Source organism: Asparagus officinalis, chromosome 9 (assembly GCF_001876935.1).
Source record: "Asparagus officinalis chromosome 9, Aspof.V1, whole genome shotgun sequence".
Taxonomy (NCBI): Eukaryota; Viridiplantae; Streptophyta; class Magnoliopsida; order Asparagales; family Asparagaceae; genus Asparagus; species Asparagus officinalis.
In genome coordinates this window covers 36,611,625-36,630,550 of record NC_033802.1, presented here as the reverse complement: position 1 = coordinate 36,630,550, position 18,926 = coordinate 36,611,625, and the positions used below count along the sequence as shown (strand labels likewise).

Genomic DNA, 18,926 nt, shown 5'->3' with positions numbered 1-18,926 from the left:
ATGGTGCAACCAGAAAACTTTGTGTCAGGAGACCCAAAGAATATGGTTTGCAAATTAAGGAAATCCATCTATGGACTCAAGCAAGCTCCTCGTCAATGGTATCATAAGTTTCAACAAATAGTTATCTCGTTCGGTTTTGAGATGAACATTGTTGATGACTGTGTATATCACAAGTTCAGTGGGAGTAAGTATATTTTTCTGGTTCTGTATGTGGATGACATCTTGCTTGCCACTAATGATATAGGCATGTTGCACGAAACCAAGAGATTTCTATCAAAGAATTTTGAGATGAAAGATCTTGGGGACGCCTCTTTTATATTAGGGATCCAGATACATCGAGATCGCTCTCGGGGTATTCTTGGATTATCACAAAAGAGCTATATCGATAAGGTACTTAAAAGGTTTGGCATGCAAGATTGCAGACCAGGTGACACCCCTGTTGCTAAAGGAGACAAGTTTAGTCTCAATCAGTGCCCTAAAGGTAACCTTGAAATTCAGGAAATGCAGAAGATTCCTTATGCTTCGGCTGTAGGAAGTCTAATGTATGCTCAGGTATGTACGCGTCCGGATATTGCGTACATTGTTGGGATGTTAGGCAGATACTTAAGCAACCCTGGTATGGATCATTGGATAGCAGTCAAAAGGGTTATGAGGTATCTTCAGAAAACAAAAGATTACATGCTCACATACAGAAAATCAGAGAAATTAGAGGTCATTGGGTATTCGGACTCTGATTTTGCTGGATGCCAAGATAGCAGGAAGTCTACATCAGGCTACATTTATATGTTAGCAGGAGGAGCTATATCATGGAAAAGTGTCAAACAAACACTAGTAGCTTCCTCCACTATGGCAGCAGAATTTGTAGCTTGCTATGAGGCATCCAATCAGGGAATATGGCTGCGAAATTTTGTCACGGGACTGCGCATTTTGGAAAATGTTGAAAGACCACTAAGGTTATATTGTGACAATAAATCTGCAGTAATGTATTCCAATAACAACAGGAGCTCAACTAAGTCAAAACATATTGACATTAAGTTCCTGGTTGTGAAAGAAAGGGTACAGAGTGGACAGATATCCATAGAGCACATTGGGACAAACTCCATGATAGCTGATCCTCTTACTAAGGGATTACCACCTAAGGTCTTTCATGAGCATACTGCTCATATGGGTGTGGTATTATTTGAGGATATTATGTTTTAGTGGGAGTTTGTATTTGTGGTGCTTTATGTTTGTTTGTATTGTCTGATCAGAATAAAGTTTTCAGTTAAGACACTCTGTTACATTATGTTTGGTTTTGACCTCACTAAGGAGGACCAGTTGAAAATAGACATGTACTGATCACATTGCATGTAATTTTCATGCTGCACATCCATGATTGATCTATGTCATTTGATTGTATTGATATATGTGACCATTGATGGGTCGAGTCACGATAAATGTGACGAAGGCCGCTTTGATCCTATATTGATATAGTCAATGGACGAGATTGTTCGGAAATACCATTTCAGTGATAGCAATTTTTGAGCTCATAAGGTTATACACAGTTTAAGGAATCATATGGTGCCCAAGTGGGAGATTGTTGGATTTAATCTAATAAATCTATTTGTGGGCACATATGATTAATCAATGTGTATTGCTATCTTTCAGGATAACCCACTAAAGTGATCAATTAAGTTGGGTTAATTTGGTATTTAAATAAGTCATGGGGTTATATGTGCAGATACCAGGTTGTAATTATAATTTATTGAGGGGCTAAATTACAAAAGTACAACATCTATAAATAAGGGGTTATGGTCCCTAACCTAGGGTTACATTCTCTAATTCTCTACACCCCCATCTAGCTAGAGAAATTCGGTTTTAGAGAGAACCCTAAGGTTAGAAGATCCAACACCCAAAATCAAGATCAAGCAATGGATTCAGGTATAAGCTTCCGCTCTCTTTAGATTTTGTTAATCTCTTTGAATTAATCATGGCTATATGGTTTTAGATCTCAAGTTTTATAATATAGATCTAACAAACATTAGCTAGTATTGTACTTCATGATTTGAAGTTTGAACAAAATATATTTGTCATCTCTCATTAATAAACAATTTGCAGTTTAAATGGTCAAATTTATCAAAATATTTCAAAGAAAATCGTATGCACATTTGGCTATGATTAAAAAAAATAAAAATAAAATAAATTGTACAATAGCATTACTGTCTTATTAGCTGATACGAGTGTATCTTCTCTTCGAAACTTAGTGATCCTCATGGAAGATTGAGGATAAATGATTCTCATGGTAACATGAGAATAGAGGTGTAAAACAACACAGTGGAACGCAGGTTGAAGCGTGGAACGAGACGGCGAATCGAAGAATAGAAGTATCCAGTTTTTAGCCCGTGAGTCGACTCATACATGTACATGAGTCGACTCATCAGGTTGAGTCGACTCATGTCTGTCATGAGTCAACTCACGAAACACAGTCGTTTTATCAAAAGTTTCTGACCAGTCGACTGATGCCTGTCATGAGTCGACTCACGAAACGCAGCCGTTTTGTCAAAAGTTTCTGACCAATCGACTCATCATTTCATGAGTCGACCCATGCATCATGAGTCGACTCATATATGCACATGAGTCGACTCATCGATGATTTCCTGGTTCGTTTGGGTTTCTGTTTGCACGAATTCCTATGGGGTTTGGGCTTGGTTATTTACCACTTTGCCATCCACGTTGTTACACCTATATAAGGGATTGTTTTAGGGTTTTAAAGAAAGAAGAGAGAAAAGCAATCAAGAGAGATTAGATTGTATTTGAGAATTGAGAGAGATTGTTCTTCAATTCTAGTGAGATTGTGAGAGATTGTAAAGTATTTAATTCTCATAATCTAGAGAAAGTATTTTCCTTCGCCACCACTGAATTGTTCTTGTTATTTTCTTCTCAACCCGCCTTTGATAATTCCGCGATTAAAGATGCTCGCACGGCGACTCATATCATTAGCGGAGGCACAATAGGATATAAAATAAAAGATAAATTTCAAATAACCTGCCTTGTATATATTTTCAGTAACACTTACCTATTAACTAATCTATTAGCATTAATCCTTCTCACCCTATAAAAAGTGAGATATTAGACCCTCACATCTTCAATAATTCCAAATTAATACCTCAAATCTCAATATAGTTACTCATTAGTCCCCCAAATCCTATTTGTTGTTGTGGTTTGGTCCCTTAGTAGCCTAAACACCATTAGCGAATGTTTGCTTGAAGGGTTATTTACAATTTGACACTCTAAAGCTTACACATTTTTAAATTTTGATGACCAAAGTTTTTTGACACTTCGCTACCTCAATGTTTGCATTTTTTTTACTTTGATACCAAAAACTTTTTTGACACTTAGATACCTAAAGGTTCCACATTTTTTAAATTTCATACCCCAAAGGTTCCATTTCTTTAAAAACTTTGATACCTTATAGTTTACATCTTTTTAACTTTGATACCCAAAGTTTAGGGTATCAAAGTATCAACAATAAATTTTTGGAATTACAATTTGAAAAGGTATAAACTTTGTCATAATAAAAGTTTTAGAAAAAACTTTAAGGTATCAAAGTTAAAAAAGATGTAAACTTTGGAGTATCTAAGTGTCAAAAAACTTTACGATATTAAAGTAAAAAAGATGTAAATTTTAGAATAGCAAAGTGGAAATAACCCCCTCTTTTTTTTAATTTTAAGAAGAAGATGGTTTTAAGAGAGAAATAATAACTAAGGGGTATTTTGATCATCGAGGGACAAAATTGCAAGACCCTTAGGATTTGGAGAAGTAATGAGCAATTATTGAGATTTTAAAGACTTCTAGGAAACTATTGAAGATTTGAGGCAGTAAAATCTAAATAACCCTTATGTCAACAGCTACTAAAGAAAACGAGGAGGTTATTTGTAATTCATCCTAGGGTAATTTGCACATAAATACCCTAAAGTTTTCCAACTTGTTCACCTTGGGTCCATATAGTTGGTTTTGGCTAAAGAAAGACCGAAAGCTCTACAAAGTTTAACTCTCACTCAAAGTTTAATTTTGCCCAATAAGCGCCCAAATTTTAAATAAAATTTAACTTTAATAGCCTGAAAAGTTTTTTAGGTTTAATATGGAAACTTAAACATTCTGTTAAAGTTTGATAGTAAAGTTAATTTTTGTTAAAATTTAGGTAGCAAAGTTAAAACTTCTTAAACTTTTGGGTAATTTTCAGGAGAAAAAGAAAAGTGTGAGTATCAAAGTTAAAAATGAGATGAACTCCATGTAACTTTTCGGGGGGGTGGGGGTGGGGGAAAAGGCTTTGGGGAATCAAATGCTAAAGCAGAGTAAACTTTGGGGTACTTAAGTACAAAATAACCCATTCTAGGTTCAATAAAAGCGGGTAACGACCCCAGAAATAAAACCCTAAAATTTAAAAAAGCCGCAAGAGAGAAACGCAGTCACTCCTCTTATGAGCTTTACCCTTAGAAATCCCTCCTTTTCTCTCCTCTTGGCCCCTTAGTTCTCCTCCTCTCCTCTAAAATCTCGATTCGGATCAAATTTTCTTCGATTCGATTTCTGAAAGATGACGGAGGCGTTGAAGAAGAGGAAGCGAAGCGAAGAAGATGTCACTGAGCTCCTTCAAAGGTTCCTCCTTTTTCTTTTCTCTCAAAATCCCCTCTTTGGGAGCTATTTCAAGTTAAGGTTCTTGGGTTTTTGAATTTAGGGTTTGAGCTAATTCATTGGCCTGCGAAGCCTTTGTTGAAGGCTTTGCTTTTTTGGGTTGGGTTGGGGAAGGGTGGGGGGAGGATGATTGTTGGGGAGAGTATTTTGGTAGGGGGGGGGGGGCATGGGGTGGGGGGGGGGGGGCTTTTTTGGCTTCGATTTGGATTATAGGGATTGATAAATTATGTTGATAACTTAAAATTTTATTGAGATTAGTCTGAAAAAATGGGAATGAGTAAAACGTTAGCCTAAAAACTGTAGCACTTAAATACCTCATAATTTCGCTCACTTTGCACCTATATACCCTCACTTGTTTTTCGTAGCATTTTCTGATACCATAAATTATTTAAAATCTGCACGTTGGTACCCTCTATCATGCACACGTAAATATAATCACCTGAATGTTCCTCTATGATACTCACATGCTAAATATTTAGCTTTCTAACCATTAAGATTGGTTAAATTCATCATTAAATCTATCCTAACTCTAATTTAAAACGTAATTAAGACAAGATTAAAATAGAATTTTGGTAGATTTAATAGTAAATTTAACAAATGTTAATACTTAAAAAGCTCTATAATTAGGGTGTAAGTATCATAGAGGATCATTTGGGTGAAAATTTTCACGTTTGTGTGATTGAGGGTACTAACATGCCAATTTTAAATAACTTAGGGTACATAAATGATACGAAAGCAATTGGGGTGTATAAGCGGAAAATGAGTTCTACTATGAGGTATTTAAGTGCTATTTAGCCTAAAAAATTATCTCCTTGTTGCTGGTTTGTTATTGTGAGACAGTACATTAGGGTTTATATGTGAAATTTGCAAGAGCTTACTAAATTGCATCGTGCTGCTTGAGTTAAGTACATTATTTTATCTGATTGAAACTGGAATACCATCAATTGGTGCTATTAGCAAGGTCATTTACTCGACAGTTAATTTGTACATAAATTACACGTGTTGTGGTACTGTGATCAGGGTTGTTTTTGTGAAAATCGTTGCAGTGACTTCAATAAGCTTTACTTCTTTAATCGGAAAATGTAAATCTAGGAGTACAGAAATATAGTATTATTGAACAAGTTATCAATAGCGATGATGTTATCAGAAGTTTGTCATTGATCTCCTTCTATGATGTAGTTATTTCTGTGCCTTATCATGGCCTATTTATCTGATTCTACAAAGAGGACAGCTCTTGAAAGACAGTTTGTTTTAACGTTCTGAGCATATTCTGAATGTCATGTACAAAAGTTCGCGAGTCTTTGCATTACCTTTGGTTTCATTTGCGATACTTAATCAGTTAAACTTGTTCGAAGAACATTACTTGAAATCTTAGCCTGACATTACTTGAAATCTTAGCCTGTCGCTGAAGTGTTATCTAACGTGATGGCCTGTTAATTGAGGTGGCAGTTTAGAATGTGAACCCGATGCATAGTTAGCAAGTTCTGGTAGGACACACAAGTAGCATGGACAAATGGGGACGTGGGTAGTACACAAACAGATGGGACATGGGTACAGCCCGAAGGACATAATAATTCTCTAAAAAAATGACACAGTGGCACTACAACATATGATTAAAATATACATAATAACAGTAGATAGATGGTATTTGCGTGCATGCTTACACATATTACACATATTCTCACACCCGAAAATCAACAATTATCTTTAATATTACAAAACATAAAATAATCACATATATGCTGCAGTTCTGACCTACCATGCACAACTTTCATGACTTTGCAAAATGAATATGACTTGGCCCTTTACCTTTATATGAAATGCTGCATATCCAAACCTAGTTTTATACAAGCCAATATTTTGAAACATTTTTCCATTATAGCTTTTCTGTATAGACAATAGTAGATATATATCTTAAACATGTAATGTGAATAAAAATACATAAAAGCAAAGTGTCTCATGTGTTCAATATCTAAGTCAAACATTTATTTATATAATTGAAGGTGCATGTAAATAAGTTCATGGAAATACCCAAGAAGTGTCAAAATAAGTTTCTTAGTCTGACATGGATACAACTTCATGATAGAAGTACCCTATAGGTGATCATCAGATAACAACTGTACATAAAAGATATATCACTAGTTTAATTGAAGGTGTTACCTAACACAGGTGCATTTTTAAAGAAGGTTTTTGCTCTTGTACTAATTTTCATTCCCATTCACCACAATGTTCAGCATTTCCTTAAAGAAGAAGATATATTGGATTGAGAAAATGACCTCTCACTCCATTCAATAACTTGTGTGTTTGGATACCAATGCGATTTTTTTGTAGTGTTTTTTAGAAAAACACCATGCCAATGTGTTTCTTTTTCAAAAGTGTTTTGAAAACACCATTGTTAGTTACTATTATATAGCGGCGGTGGCGGGCGGGTGGTCGGGAGGGCGGGGCGGACCGAAGGGCCCGCGGCGGCCGGGCAACTTGGGCAGTCGCGCGCGGCGGGCCGGCGTAACGGCGACGACAGACGCCGTCGCGGGCGGGCGACTGCTGACCGGGCGACGACCGGGTGGGAGGTTGCGGGCGCGACTGGCTGACGGCGACGGCCGGTGGAGGTTGGGGCGCGGCCGAGCGCGGCGGCAGCGGGGGCGCGCGGCGGGGCGAGAAGTGCGGCGACTGGCGGGGCGGGCCGCGGTGGCGTCGCGGGCGCGGGAGGCGGGCAGGCCGCGATAGGTCGGTGGGCTAGCGAGCGGCAGCGGCGAGCGACGGCGCGCGCGGCGGGCGGCGGGTGCGGCCACCCGCCGGCGGCGAACGTGGTGGCGGCGGTGAACGACCGACGGGCGACGCGTGGCGGCGGTGCGGCCGCGTGGGAGGCGGGCAGCGGCGGCGGGAGGCGGCCACCCACCGACGGTGGCAAGGTGGCGCCACTCGCGGCAGCGACACGTGACGGCCACCCACCGGCGGCGGCGTGGTGCGGCGGCGGGGCCGGCGGCGGGGTGGCAGTGGGCCGGCGGCAAGGTGGCGGCGGGCAAGCGAGCGCGGCGCTTAGAAAGCGAGCGGCGGCGGCTTAGATGAAAAAACGGAATCTTAAAACACATTTTTGGTGTTTTGAGAAAAGTGTTTAATTTTTGGATTTTGTAAATGATCAAGTCAAAAAAACGCCCCGGTTGCCAAACGCGTTTTATTGTTTTTTTGAAAAAAAACGAAAACGGCAAAAACGCCATGGTATCCAAACACTATTCTTTGGCCTGATGAATTCCATTTGGAAGTCTGACATTATTGTAAATCCAAGGATCCCAAGCTTTTCAAAATTCTTATTTTTTATCTGGTTTGTATGAAAGCGGAATAGAAAGTAAATTGTGGGGCTGTCAAATATTTTTTTATTGACTCTCATTGCAAATTTCTATGCTAGAGAGAAGAATTTTGGCAGTTGACTTTGCTGACGTGCCAGAAAATTCCACTACTTTCTCCTATACTATTTTTTCATCAGAACAAATAGGGGAACCTAATGGGATGCCAGTTTTGGCAAAAATAGCAGGTTGGATCCAAATTTCCTATGGATTTCTAAGAAATCCAAGGAAACAAACACCTTCTTAGCTTCAGTCTGAAAGTAGTAAATGTTTTAGGATTTTCTTTTATACAAAATAACCTGTTATTCAAGTTTTTTGTCTATTTACTGTGGGATGCGCTTATCTATGATCATGAAGTTCCAGTTTGTCTAAATCAATTTATTTAAGAAAAATTCTTTACCTGACCAGCTGGTTCAAATGTGACCTAGTTGATAACTGAGTTCAGGTTTGTTCTGAGTATTAAAGTAATCTTAAATTTATCACCTGGCTATTTACTGATTGTAGATGCAAGAATAGAACTCAAAGTTCTTTACTTATTGACAATCTCGATTATAAAAGTCTGAAACAGCCAAAAAAACTATATATATTTATGAAGTTAGAAAATAATTCTAAAGAAATAGGAAAAACGAATGGTGTAATATATCATTCCTTTTGTCTTTCAGATATATCTTGCAGGAAGACTGACATCTAGATGGTATTTCACTTAGAATTTTCTGCTGCATTGTCAAATGCTATGCCTGTCTATGCCACATGTTCATTTACTTGATTCATGTCCTTACATTCATTAAACATAATAATGTGTCAGCACCAGTTCCTAGAGCCTTTTCTGCTATATGTTTTTAAAATGTCTTTTTCCAGGTATAATGCTCCAGCAATTCTCTCTCTGCTTCAGGAGGTGTCTGAGTATACCACTAAGCATTCTGATTGTGTGAAAATAGATTGGAATGCACTTGTTAAGACTACCTCCACAGGGATCTCCAGTGCTCGAGAGTATCAAATGCTTTGGCGTCATTTGGCCTACCATAACCCTTTGTTGGAAAAAATAGAAGATGAAACTGAGCCTTTGGTCAGTTTAAGTTCCAGTTCTATATGCAGCATACGTTTATCTGTAGTTTATATTTATCTTTTTACCTCTTCCATACTTGAAGTCAAATTGATGTCTTTAATGTCAGATGCATCTCGTATTTATTATGACAATTATGTTGCATACTTAATTTTTTTTAAACTGAAAAGGTTTTCCTCATATCGATAAATTAAGGTCAACCTTCTTCCATGTAGATAGATCCATACCTGCTTTTATAACCCATAGGCAGCATCAGCTATTCTTAGCTGCAATTCCTGTTGGAACAAGTAAATCTGACACCATCATTTTTGCTATTATGATAATATGACTTGAAGAAACCCTCCAGAGAATATCCTTTAGGACCTTGACTAATGGAACTCCTCTGTTAGATTGCAACCTTACTCTCCTTTTCAATCTTCAAACCTTCTTATCCCCCCTTCAATTATCCCAATATATCCCACAGTCTGGACACTTGGCCTTCCATTAATTGGATTCTTTTGCAGGACACCACTATCAAGCACAATGACATTAGTCAATGTTTTAGGAAGCACTTACACTTCTATGTGCCAAACCTCGTGCCCAGCACCTAGGCGCTTAGGTGGACCCCTAAGTGCCACATAAATGTTTTGGACATTTTATTAAAGAACTTTTCTATATATACAAACCTCTTTCAACAACTTACTTTTCTTAATCTGACTTCTCATGGTATATAGTGTTGATTTTTTACTTTTCTTAATTTTTGAATGGTATGCTTTTCTTGTGAACAAGCATTGGAAGACAGGTCAAGTTATCCACATTTTGATATCTTTCTTCCTTTTTCCTAACCTTGTAGCTAACTTTATTTGTGTTACTGTTGCAGGATGATGACAGTGATTTGGAATTTGAACTAGAAGCTGTTCCTGCTCTCAGTACCGAAGAGTTAGCAGAGGCTAAAGAATGTGCGAAGGTACGGCAATCAATGTCTTATCACGAAGTTTGTATGGCTATTAGATGGACCTACTGTTATAATACTATTAGATTTATAATGTTTTAACTTTCAATTTTTTGCAATTTTAAATTCTTCGCAAACAAGGTTGTATATTTTGGTTATTTTAATTTCAGCCTATATATTTGTTTCTGCATTCCTTCACTTGAGAACAAAATTAGTATGCACTTGCCAATGATGCCTTTTGAAGATTTTCTTCACTCCATTCTTTTCAATTTATTTGTCAATTGCAAACATAAAACTCCTAAGTTTTTTGAGTTCTTACTGTGCTCATGAGGTTTAATTTACCAGTTCCTATTATTCTATGCAAATCATGAGGGACATTAGCTGTTCATATTCTTAATCACTAAAAGTAAAAGATTGGTGGATGCAATTTTTAACTTGGGACATACTAACACGTGTTGGAATCTGGCCCTTGCTGATGTTAGTGGCAGAGCTGTTGTCCTTACTCAAGTCCTCTCAATATAATAGGCTTAATTGCATCTTCTACATAAAACTTGGTCTAGCAAAATTTCAAAATGAAGTCATTCCTTCATTATCTTTGATGTATGGAACTTCACCGTGATGGAATATCTGATATATTCTTTTTCCGATTAGCTTCAAGCTGGTCAAGTTTCTCTGGAGGGAAAATTGTGCTAACAAATTCTGCAATGCTTGTATTGTTTAGCTCTGATAATTAATCTTCTTGGAAAAGGAAACCTTCCATTGCTTCTCTTAACAAAGTCTTGTGTCTGGCTCCTGTTTGTACAAAGTAAAAAAAATTCAGGCTCTAGGTTCCTTATAGAGTAAATAAAGGAAACCATGGAGTGGATACTTGTATCCTTGCCGTTAAAGTAAGTAGCTTGTGTCCATAATTTTTCTTTTGAGCATTTTAGCTGTCTGACTAACGATGATTTTTTTGCCAGATCATACTCTCTTCGGGTTCTCCACTTATCTGCGGTTCTACACTTCGTCCAGCTGCAGAAACTTCTTCGAATGCAGACACACCTAATGAACAGGCATTGCTTGATCATTCGGAGAAATTGCCTGGTTCAACTAGTGGAGGGCACACAGTGCTTCCTGCTTCAAACCAGAAATCATCTTTATCGATAGGACCATCTGTTGAGGGGTTGGATGCAAATGGAGCAGGAAGTTCAGGTTTGCCTGCTAAAAAGAAAAGGCAGTTGTGGACCAAAGAGGAAGATATGGAACTAATAGCTGCTGTACAGAAATGTGGTGAAGGGAATTGGGCAAACATTCTGAAGGGAGATTTCAAGCACAACAGGACTGCTTCCCAGCTCTCTCAGGTGCTTGTCACAATTTTGATTATTCAGTTTGACTTTCATTTGGTTTTCTGTCATATCTATCCACTATGAAAGACTAAACTTGAATAAAATAATTTTAGTTTTACACACATAAGGCCTCTAATCCTGGAAGGTTAGGCCTTGCTTCCACAGCACATATAATTAATTTACAGAAAACTAATGCCAATATAAGAGGAAAAAGTTATTGCCTTAAGTCAAACAGTTGCATCTCATAGAAAAAACTGTTGAAATATTATATTGGTGGTAAGGACCCTACATAAATAGCATTTGCAAAATCAGTTCTACATATGAAATGTTATTTATTGTTTACCATTTTTCTTATTTTGGCAAGTTAATATTGTATTAGAGTAATCATGATAGCAGCTATATGTTGTTAAAATTATCCAGAGATGGGCTCTCATTCGGAAGCGCCTTGGCACTTCAAACACAAGCAATGGCAACAAAACTAATAGTTCAACCCGATCTGAGGAGAGGTTGGCAGCACAAAAAGCATTTTCCTTGGCTGTGGATATGCCTATGACTGGGGGCATATCATCAATATTTTCAGGTTTGCCCATAAGCTTTGCCTGTATCCAATCAGTTCAACTGTTTAGAGTACCATTTTTTACTTTTTTATTTTGATGTTTTTGATACCATGTGGATTTGTCTTGATTTTTTCACCTCTTAGATGAATTATTTTCTTGTGCAAGCTTCAATCTCCGTTAAAAAAAAGGAAAAAAAGGAAAAGGGATAAAAAGTCAAATGTATTTCAAGAAAGAAGTGATACATATCTAAGTTGCATGGGTATGAGTATAAATATGGGTGCAGGTGCAGGTACGGGGTAAGAGACTTGGCAAATTTGCAAAATGTAGGGTACGGGGACACCGCCATAAATATGTATTCCATGTATATTTATATGTATTGGCTAAATTACCAGATTGGTACTAAAGTAGTACCTAATGACCAACTTGGTAAGTTGGTATTACAATTATCTCCGGCAACAATAAGGTATTTAAACTTGCACGATGAGATAAATAGGCGCAAAAAATGAATTTTTCGGCTAATTTTTCTGGCGATAACTCATATAATCTATCACATGATGCTTATGTGAACCATTAGAGAGATATATTTTCAGATTAGTGTAAAAGCAAAGAGAGTTTTTTTTTTAATTTGGGAGCTTCTTCTTCTTCTTCTATCAAGTTAGGGTTCTCCATTGCTTGAGAACATGGATTCCTTGAGCTCAAGCAATGAAGAACCACCAATATGATGGAAGGAGGAGTATCGAATTTTAAAAAATGCATCTTTTTTTATCCTAATTTAAAAATCACTAATTCTAATAGGTTGAATGAGGCTAATTATAATTGCCACGTCATCATAAACATGCAACTTAAACACATGTGGTAGATTACTTGAGTGGTCGCTAGAAAAATGACCGAAAAATTCATTTTTGGTTCGATTTGTCTCATCGTGCAAGTTTAAATACCTTGTTGTCGTCGGAGATAATTTTAATACCTTGTTGGTCATGTGGTATTTCTTTTAATACTAATATGGTAATTTTAGCCTATATGTATTAAAATTAATAATGTACATAAGATCAATATTGTTGTTTTCATTTACATATGATCAATATATTAGAAATAGATGGCAGTGTAGATTATGCATCTGAGAAGTGTATGTGGCTTATTTTAAATTAAAACATGTAGTATATAATTGACAATATGCTTGAGCAAAGTATGCATATATTCAAGAAGCGTCCAAGAAGTTGGGGTATGGATGTGTGAGGCATGGGTACGGCTTCCAAATAGAAGTACTCTGGTCACATATACACACACACACACACAATAACTTCTTTATTGATCTCCACAATATTTTACAAAGTATACTCACACTTATATTTTACAAACTTAACTCTCTCTGAGGTCGCTTTGATTTCTTCTGCCAAAGAACTCTGCCTCTTTCTGACCTCTATGTCTCCTTATATAAACTTACAAATATCAATTTCACGTACAATACAAAACTACTTTATTGTAATTATACAAAGTGACAGCACTTCGGTAGTAGCAAGGAATAAAGGCGTAAGGAATCTCCTTTTAAAAAGTAAAGTGCCCTTCATGATGATGTTTTTTTGTCATTATCAATGAAATGAGCGGTTCCCTGAGGCTCAACTCATTTATGATAAAACATTGGTACATTGCACTGTAGTATAATTTATTTTAAAGGGTATGACTCTAGGTTTTAGATATCTATTGCTCTCAGGCCTTGCTTTTGCCTTTTATATCCATAGGTTAGATATCATCCAATACTCCCATAGCAATTTCCCACATAGTATCAATGTCATCATCTGGGTCATGAGCATTTGGAAGATTTGTATCTTCCCCTGAAGATTCAATGCTCTTATTAGATTTTGTTTTAATATTGTCGAAAGCTTCAAAGAACTGCTTTTTTAGATGTCCTAAACATTTTTGCTGTATTTCTGAATCTGAAGCTTGTGGATATTTCCTTATCATTTTTGTTATTTTAAGCATAAGATTTTCTTTTTGAATCTCTTGAGTCATGGTGGTTTCGAGAACAATATTATTTCTCTGAATTATTTCTTCAATCTGTTTAATTTTTTTCTTTAATAATAATTCCAGACCACCATTTGCAATAAAATTTTCTTTTTAATATAGGCAGATGAGATACTATCCAATCTGTTTCAAGTGACCATGTCCATATCCATGGTATTTCAGATTCTGCAAAGAAGTAGATAGTACATAAACCATCTATAATTTGATTGTCATCCGTCTTTGATATTATGGGATGAGATTCGATCCATGAAGAATATAACTTCATAATAGGTTCTGGAAGTATGCTTATTTCAGTATCATATGATTCCCATCGTGAGAAAAACCATGAAGGAAGTCCTTTATAAATTGCTTCATGACAGAGCTTTATTAACCATGTGTGCTTATTTTTATAATTTTGATATAAAAATATATTATAAAATGCTTGTTTATAATCCCAATAATTGAAATAGTATAATTCTTTAGTATTTTGGGATTTTACCAATGGTAGTTCCTAATTGGGATTTATTGCCCAATCTCTTGGTTTTATGACTTCTTGAATGATGTATTTACTAAAACTGGGTGGAACACTATGATTCTCATTGCTCTAGAAGTGAGTTATTTCCATGCCTTTCTGTATTATTAATGTCTTCATCCAAGCTTTTGATTTCAATGACAAGGTTGGATAATAGCTCTCATTTAAATATTTCTGTCTAATTTTTTCAGGATCATTCATCAGGGAAATATCTTCTTGTTTTAAATATAGAACTGTATCAGAAATCTTTTTAGAAGTCCATTCTACTTCTTTTTTGACTATAGAAGAAAATGGTTCAGGATTATCTTCCTTATCATATCATTAATGCCTTTATAAAAGGCTTGAGAGAGACTACTTGCATTATTCTTTTTTGTAATTGTGCGCCATTCTTTTTTGTTATTGTGCGCCATGAATTTGATTGCATAGGAGTATGACTTCTTTCTGATGTATGGTTGCCTCTCCCGTTCCTGAGAAGGAGGGATTATTCCGTTTCATGGGAACCCTGTAAAAAGTCAAGAAGAGGATTATGTTCACCCTTAATGTATTCAATTTTTTAAATTTATACATAGCTAATTTAGCTTGCCATCTAGCAAATATTTGTTTAGAAATAAGATTTTTAACATCTTTTTCAATGATGCTTTTAGCCGAACTACAATCAACACGTAATAAGAATTCTTGATTCAGAATATCATTTCGGAAATTTAGATAAACATTTGATAATATAAAGCATTTCTTTCTTAATTGTAGAATAGTTATATTGGGCTTTATTCCATTTGCCAGATGTAAATCTGATTAACTGTTCTTTATTATTTTGAGGTTCTATTTGTTTGAGAATACCTCCATTTGCCAGATGTAAATCTGATTAACTGTTCTTTATTATTTTGAGGTTCTATTTGTTTGAGAATACCTCCATATCCAATATTGGATGCATCTTAACTGTTCTTTATTATTTTGAGGTTCTATTTGTTTGAGAATACCTCCATATCCAATATTGGATGCATCTATTTCTACAATTTTAAACCAATGCACATTAGCTAGATGTATGCATGGTAAACATTTAACTTAGCTTTGATTTTTCTTACTGTAGCAGTATGTTGTTCAGTCCATGGTTTAGCATTTTTCTTTAGTCTGCTATATAGTATAGTCGTATCTTATGCAAGATTCTTATAATAATCTGCAACATAATTTAAAGCACCTAAAAATCTTTGTAACTGTTTATTATCAGTTATTTAATCAGGAAATTTAAAACAAATTTCATACTTCTATTAATAGGAATTATTATTCATTTTTCTATATTGTGACCTAAAATTCTAATTTGGGTATAGAATAGTTTCATTTTTGGGGCATATAGTGCTAACCCATTTCGTAATGCTAGATTACAGAATACCTCTAAATGTTTCACATGTTGATCAAATGTTTGTGAAAAGATTAAAATATTATCTATATATGATAATATAAAATCAGTATAAAGAATGAATATATCATTCATAATATTTTGAAATTCAGATGGGGCATTTTTAAGTCTAAATGACATTACATTCCATTCATAATGCCCAAATGGTACAACAAAGACAGTTTTTTATTTATCTTTTTCTTCCATCTGAATCTGCCAATATCATGATTTTAAATCAAATTTAGAGAATATTTTCGCATTATGAATACGATTTAATAAATCTCTTTTATTTAGAATTGGATATCTAATCCATTTAAGAACATTATTTAATGGTTTATAATTTATAACTAAGCGGGGAATTCCTCGCTCTTGCTCTACATGTTTGTTTACATAAAATGCAGTACAAGTCCAAGGAGAATAAGATTTTCTTAATAGTTTTTTCTCTAGAAGAGAATGTATTCCTTTTTTTACATAATTCAATGTATTCCTTATTCATTTGACATGGTCTGGATTTTGTGGGAATATCATTTTCATTAAAATTATCAATATAAGATAGTGAAACAATATGTTGTTTTCTATTCCAGAAAGCATTTGGGACATCACTACATATAGTGATTTTGAATTTTTCTTTCTATTTGACTTATTAAGTCTTTCTTTTTCATCATTTGTTCTTCAATTTGAACAAATACTAATTCTTCTTGAAGAAAGTTACTTTGATTTTCTTTTAACATTATATTCTTAACTTCATTTAATAATCTAGTCTGAGGATCTGTGATGAATTCAAATATAATTTCTTTATTATTATAAGTTGCTTTAATACCTGTAGTGTTAATTTGACTTATAAGCATAATTTTATATTATTATTATTATTATTTAATAAAGAATTTATAATTTCTTCTTTTAATTCAGGAGATATTCCCCTGATGAATGATCCTGAAAAAAATAGACAGAAATATTTAAATGAGAGCTATTATCCAACATTGTCATTGAAATAGAGCTTGGATGAAGACATTAATAATGCAGAAAGACATGAAAATAACTCACTTCTGGAGTAATAAGAATCATAGTGTTCCACCCAATTTTAGTAAATGCATCATTCAAGAAGTCATAAGACCAAGAGATTGGGCAATAAATCCCAATCAGGAGCTACAATTGGTAAATCCCAAAATACTAAAGAATTATACTATTTTAATTATTGGGATTATAAACAAGCATTTTATAATATATTTTTATATCAAAATTATAAAAATAAGCACACATAGTTAATAAAGCTCTGTCCTGAAGCGGTTTATAAAAGACTTCCTTCATGGTTTTTCTTATGGTGGAAATCATATGGTGCTGAAATGAGCATACTTCCAGAACATATTATGAAGTTATATTCTTCATGGATCGAATCCCATCCTATAATATCAAAGATGGATGACAATCAAATTATAGGTGGTTTATGTATTATCTACTTCTTTGCAGAATCTGAAACACCATGGATATGGACATGGTTATTTGAAACAGATTGGGCAATATCTCATTCGCCTATATTAAAAAGGAAATTTTATTGCAGATGGTGGTCTGAAATTGTTATTGAAGAAAAAAATTAAATAGATTGAAGAAATAATTCAGAGAAATAATATTGTTCTCGAAACCACAATGACTCAAGAGATTCAAAAAGAAAATCCTATGCTTAAAATAACAAAAATGATAAGAATGAAATATCCACAAGCTTCAGATTCAGAAATACAACAACAATGTTTAGAACATCTAAAAAAGTAGTTCTTTGAAGCTTTCGACGATATTAAAACAAAATCTAATAAGTGCATTGAATCTTCGGGGGAAGATACAAATCTTCCAAATGCTCAAGACCCAGATGATGACATTGATACTATGTGGGAAGCTGCTATGAAAGTATTGGATGATATCTAACCTATGGATATAAAAGGCAAAAGCAAGGCCTGAGAGCAATAGATATGTAAAACCTAGAGTCAATACTCTTTAAAATAAATTAATATCTAAAACCTAGAGTTAATACTCTTTAAAATAAATTATATTGCAGTGCAATGTACCAAGGTTTTATCATGAATGAGTTGAGCCTTGGGGAGCCGCTCATTTCATTGATAATGACAAAAAACATCATCATGAAGGGCACTCTACTTTTTAAAAAGGGATTCATTACGCCTTTATTCCTTGCCACTACCGAAGTGCTGTCACTTTGTATAATTACAATAAAGTAGTTTTGTACTGTACGTGAAAATGATGTTTGTAAGTTTATATAAAGAGACATAGAGGTCAGAAAGAGGCAGATTTCTTTGGCAGAAGAAATCAGAGTGACCTTAGAGAGAGTTAAGTTTAAGCGTGAGTCTACTTTGTGCAATATTGTGGAGATCAATAAAGAAGAAGTTATTGTACAGCTTGGGCGCTTAAAATTGTAAGTATCCTGGTTTGAGTTTTGTTATTTATATTTATAATCCTATCTCCTGTTTTTTGAAGTTTTGTATATTAAGTATAGATATATATATATTATATATATATATATATATATATATATATGATATATATAGATATATTATATATATGAGAATTAATGAGTATCCTTATAGGAGAGAGATTCTTCTCATTGATAATGATGTGGCTCACAATCGCTAGTATCATATGAATTCTCTGCTATTTTATTCTGCTTATTCACTGGTGGGATTGTCGGTCACATGCATTGTCTAAGGAGGAAAACCCCCTCCATTGTCAGGATACCCGATTAATTCTCTTTCTGCTCTCTCCTCCTCCTCTACTTATATATATTATAATATATTATATATTATATATATATATAATATAGAAAGAGAAAATGATATGCTTGTACTCCAAAACACAAACTTGTGCTTGATAGTGAGGTTTGCCTTATTTTAATTCACTCATTCAAATGGTTCCGAAGCTTGAAATGGGCCCGCTCGAAACCCATGTGTGATAGTGATGGCCCCTTTTACAATGTATGGATGAGAATCGAGACTTCATTACGCAGTAACCAAACGATACGTGCTTGGTAGGCTAAGCATACCCATCTCCCCCTCTCTCTCTCTCTATAATATATATATATATTTATATCATAATATATACTATGTTA

At 35.1% G+C, this 18,926-nt stretch overlaps 1 protein-coding gene across 1 annotated transcript in view; it reads left to right on the top strand.

The window, feature by feature from the left end:
- LOC109823368 overlaps nucleotides 4,437-18,926 on the top strand; it is a 22,628-nt gene continuing 8,138 nt past the window's right edge. Inside the window, exons 1-5 of the mRNA XM_020389642.1 lie at nucleotides 4,437-4,635; nucleotides 8,874-9,081; nucleotides 9,938-10,024; nucleotides 10,969-11,349; nucleotides 11,755-11,914. Of these exons, the coding sequence (XP_020245231.1) occupies nucleotides 4,574-4,635; nucleotides 8,874-9,081; nucleotides 9,938-10,024; nucleotides 10,969-11,349; nucleotides 11,755-11,914 (898 nt within the window). The 5' untranslated portion in view covers nucleotides 4,437-4,573. The remainder of the gene's footprint in view (nucleotides 4,636-8,873; nucleotides 9,082-9,937; nucleotides 10,025-10,968; nucleotides 11,350-11,754; nucleotides 11,915-18,926) is intronic.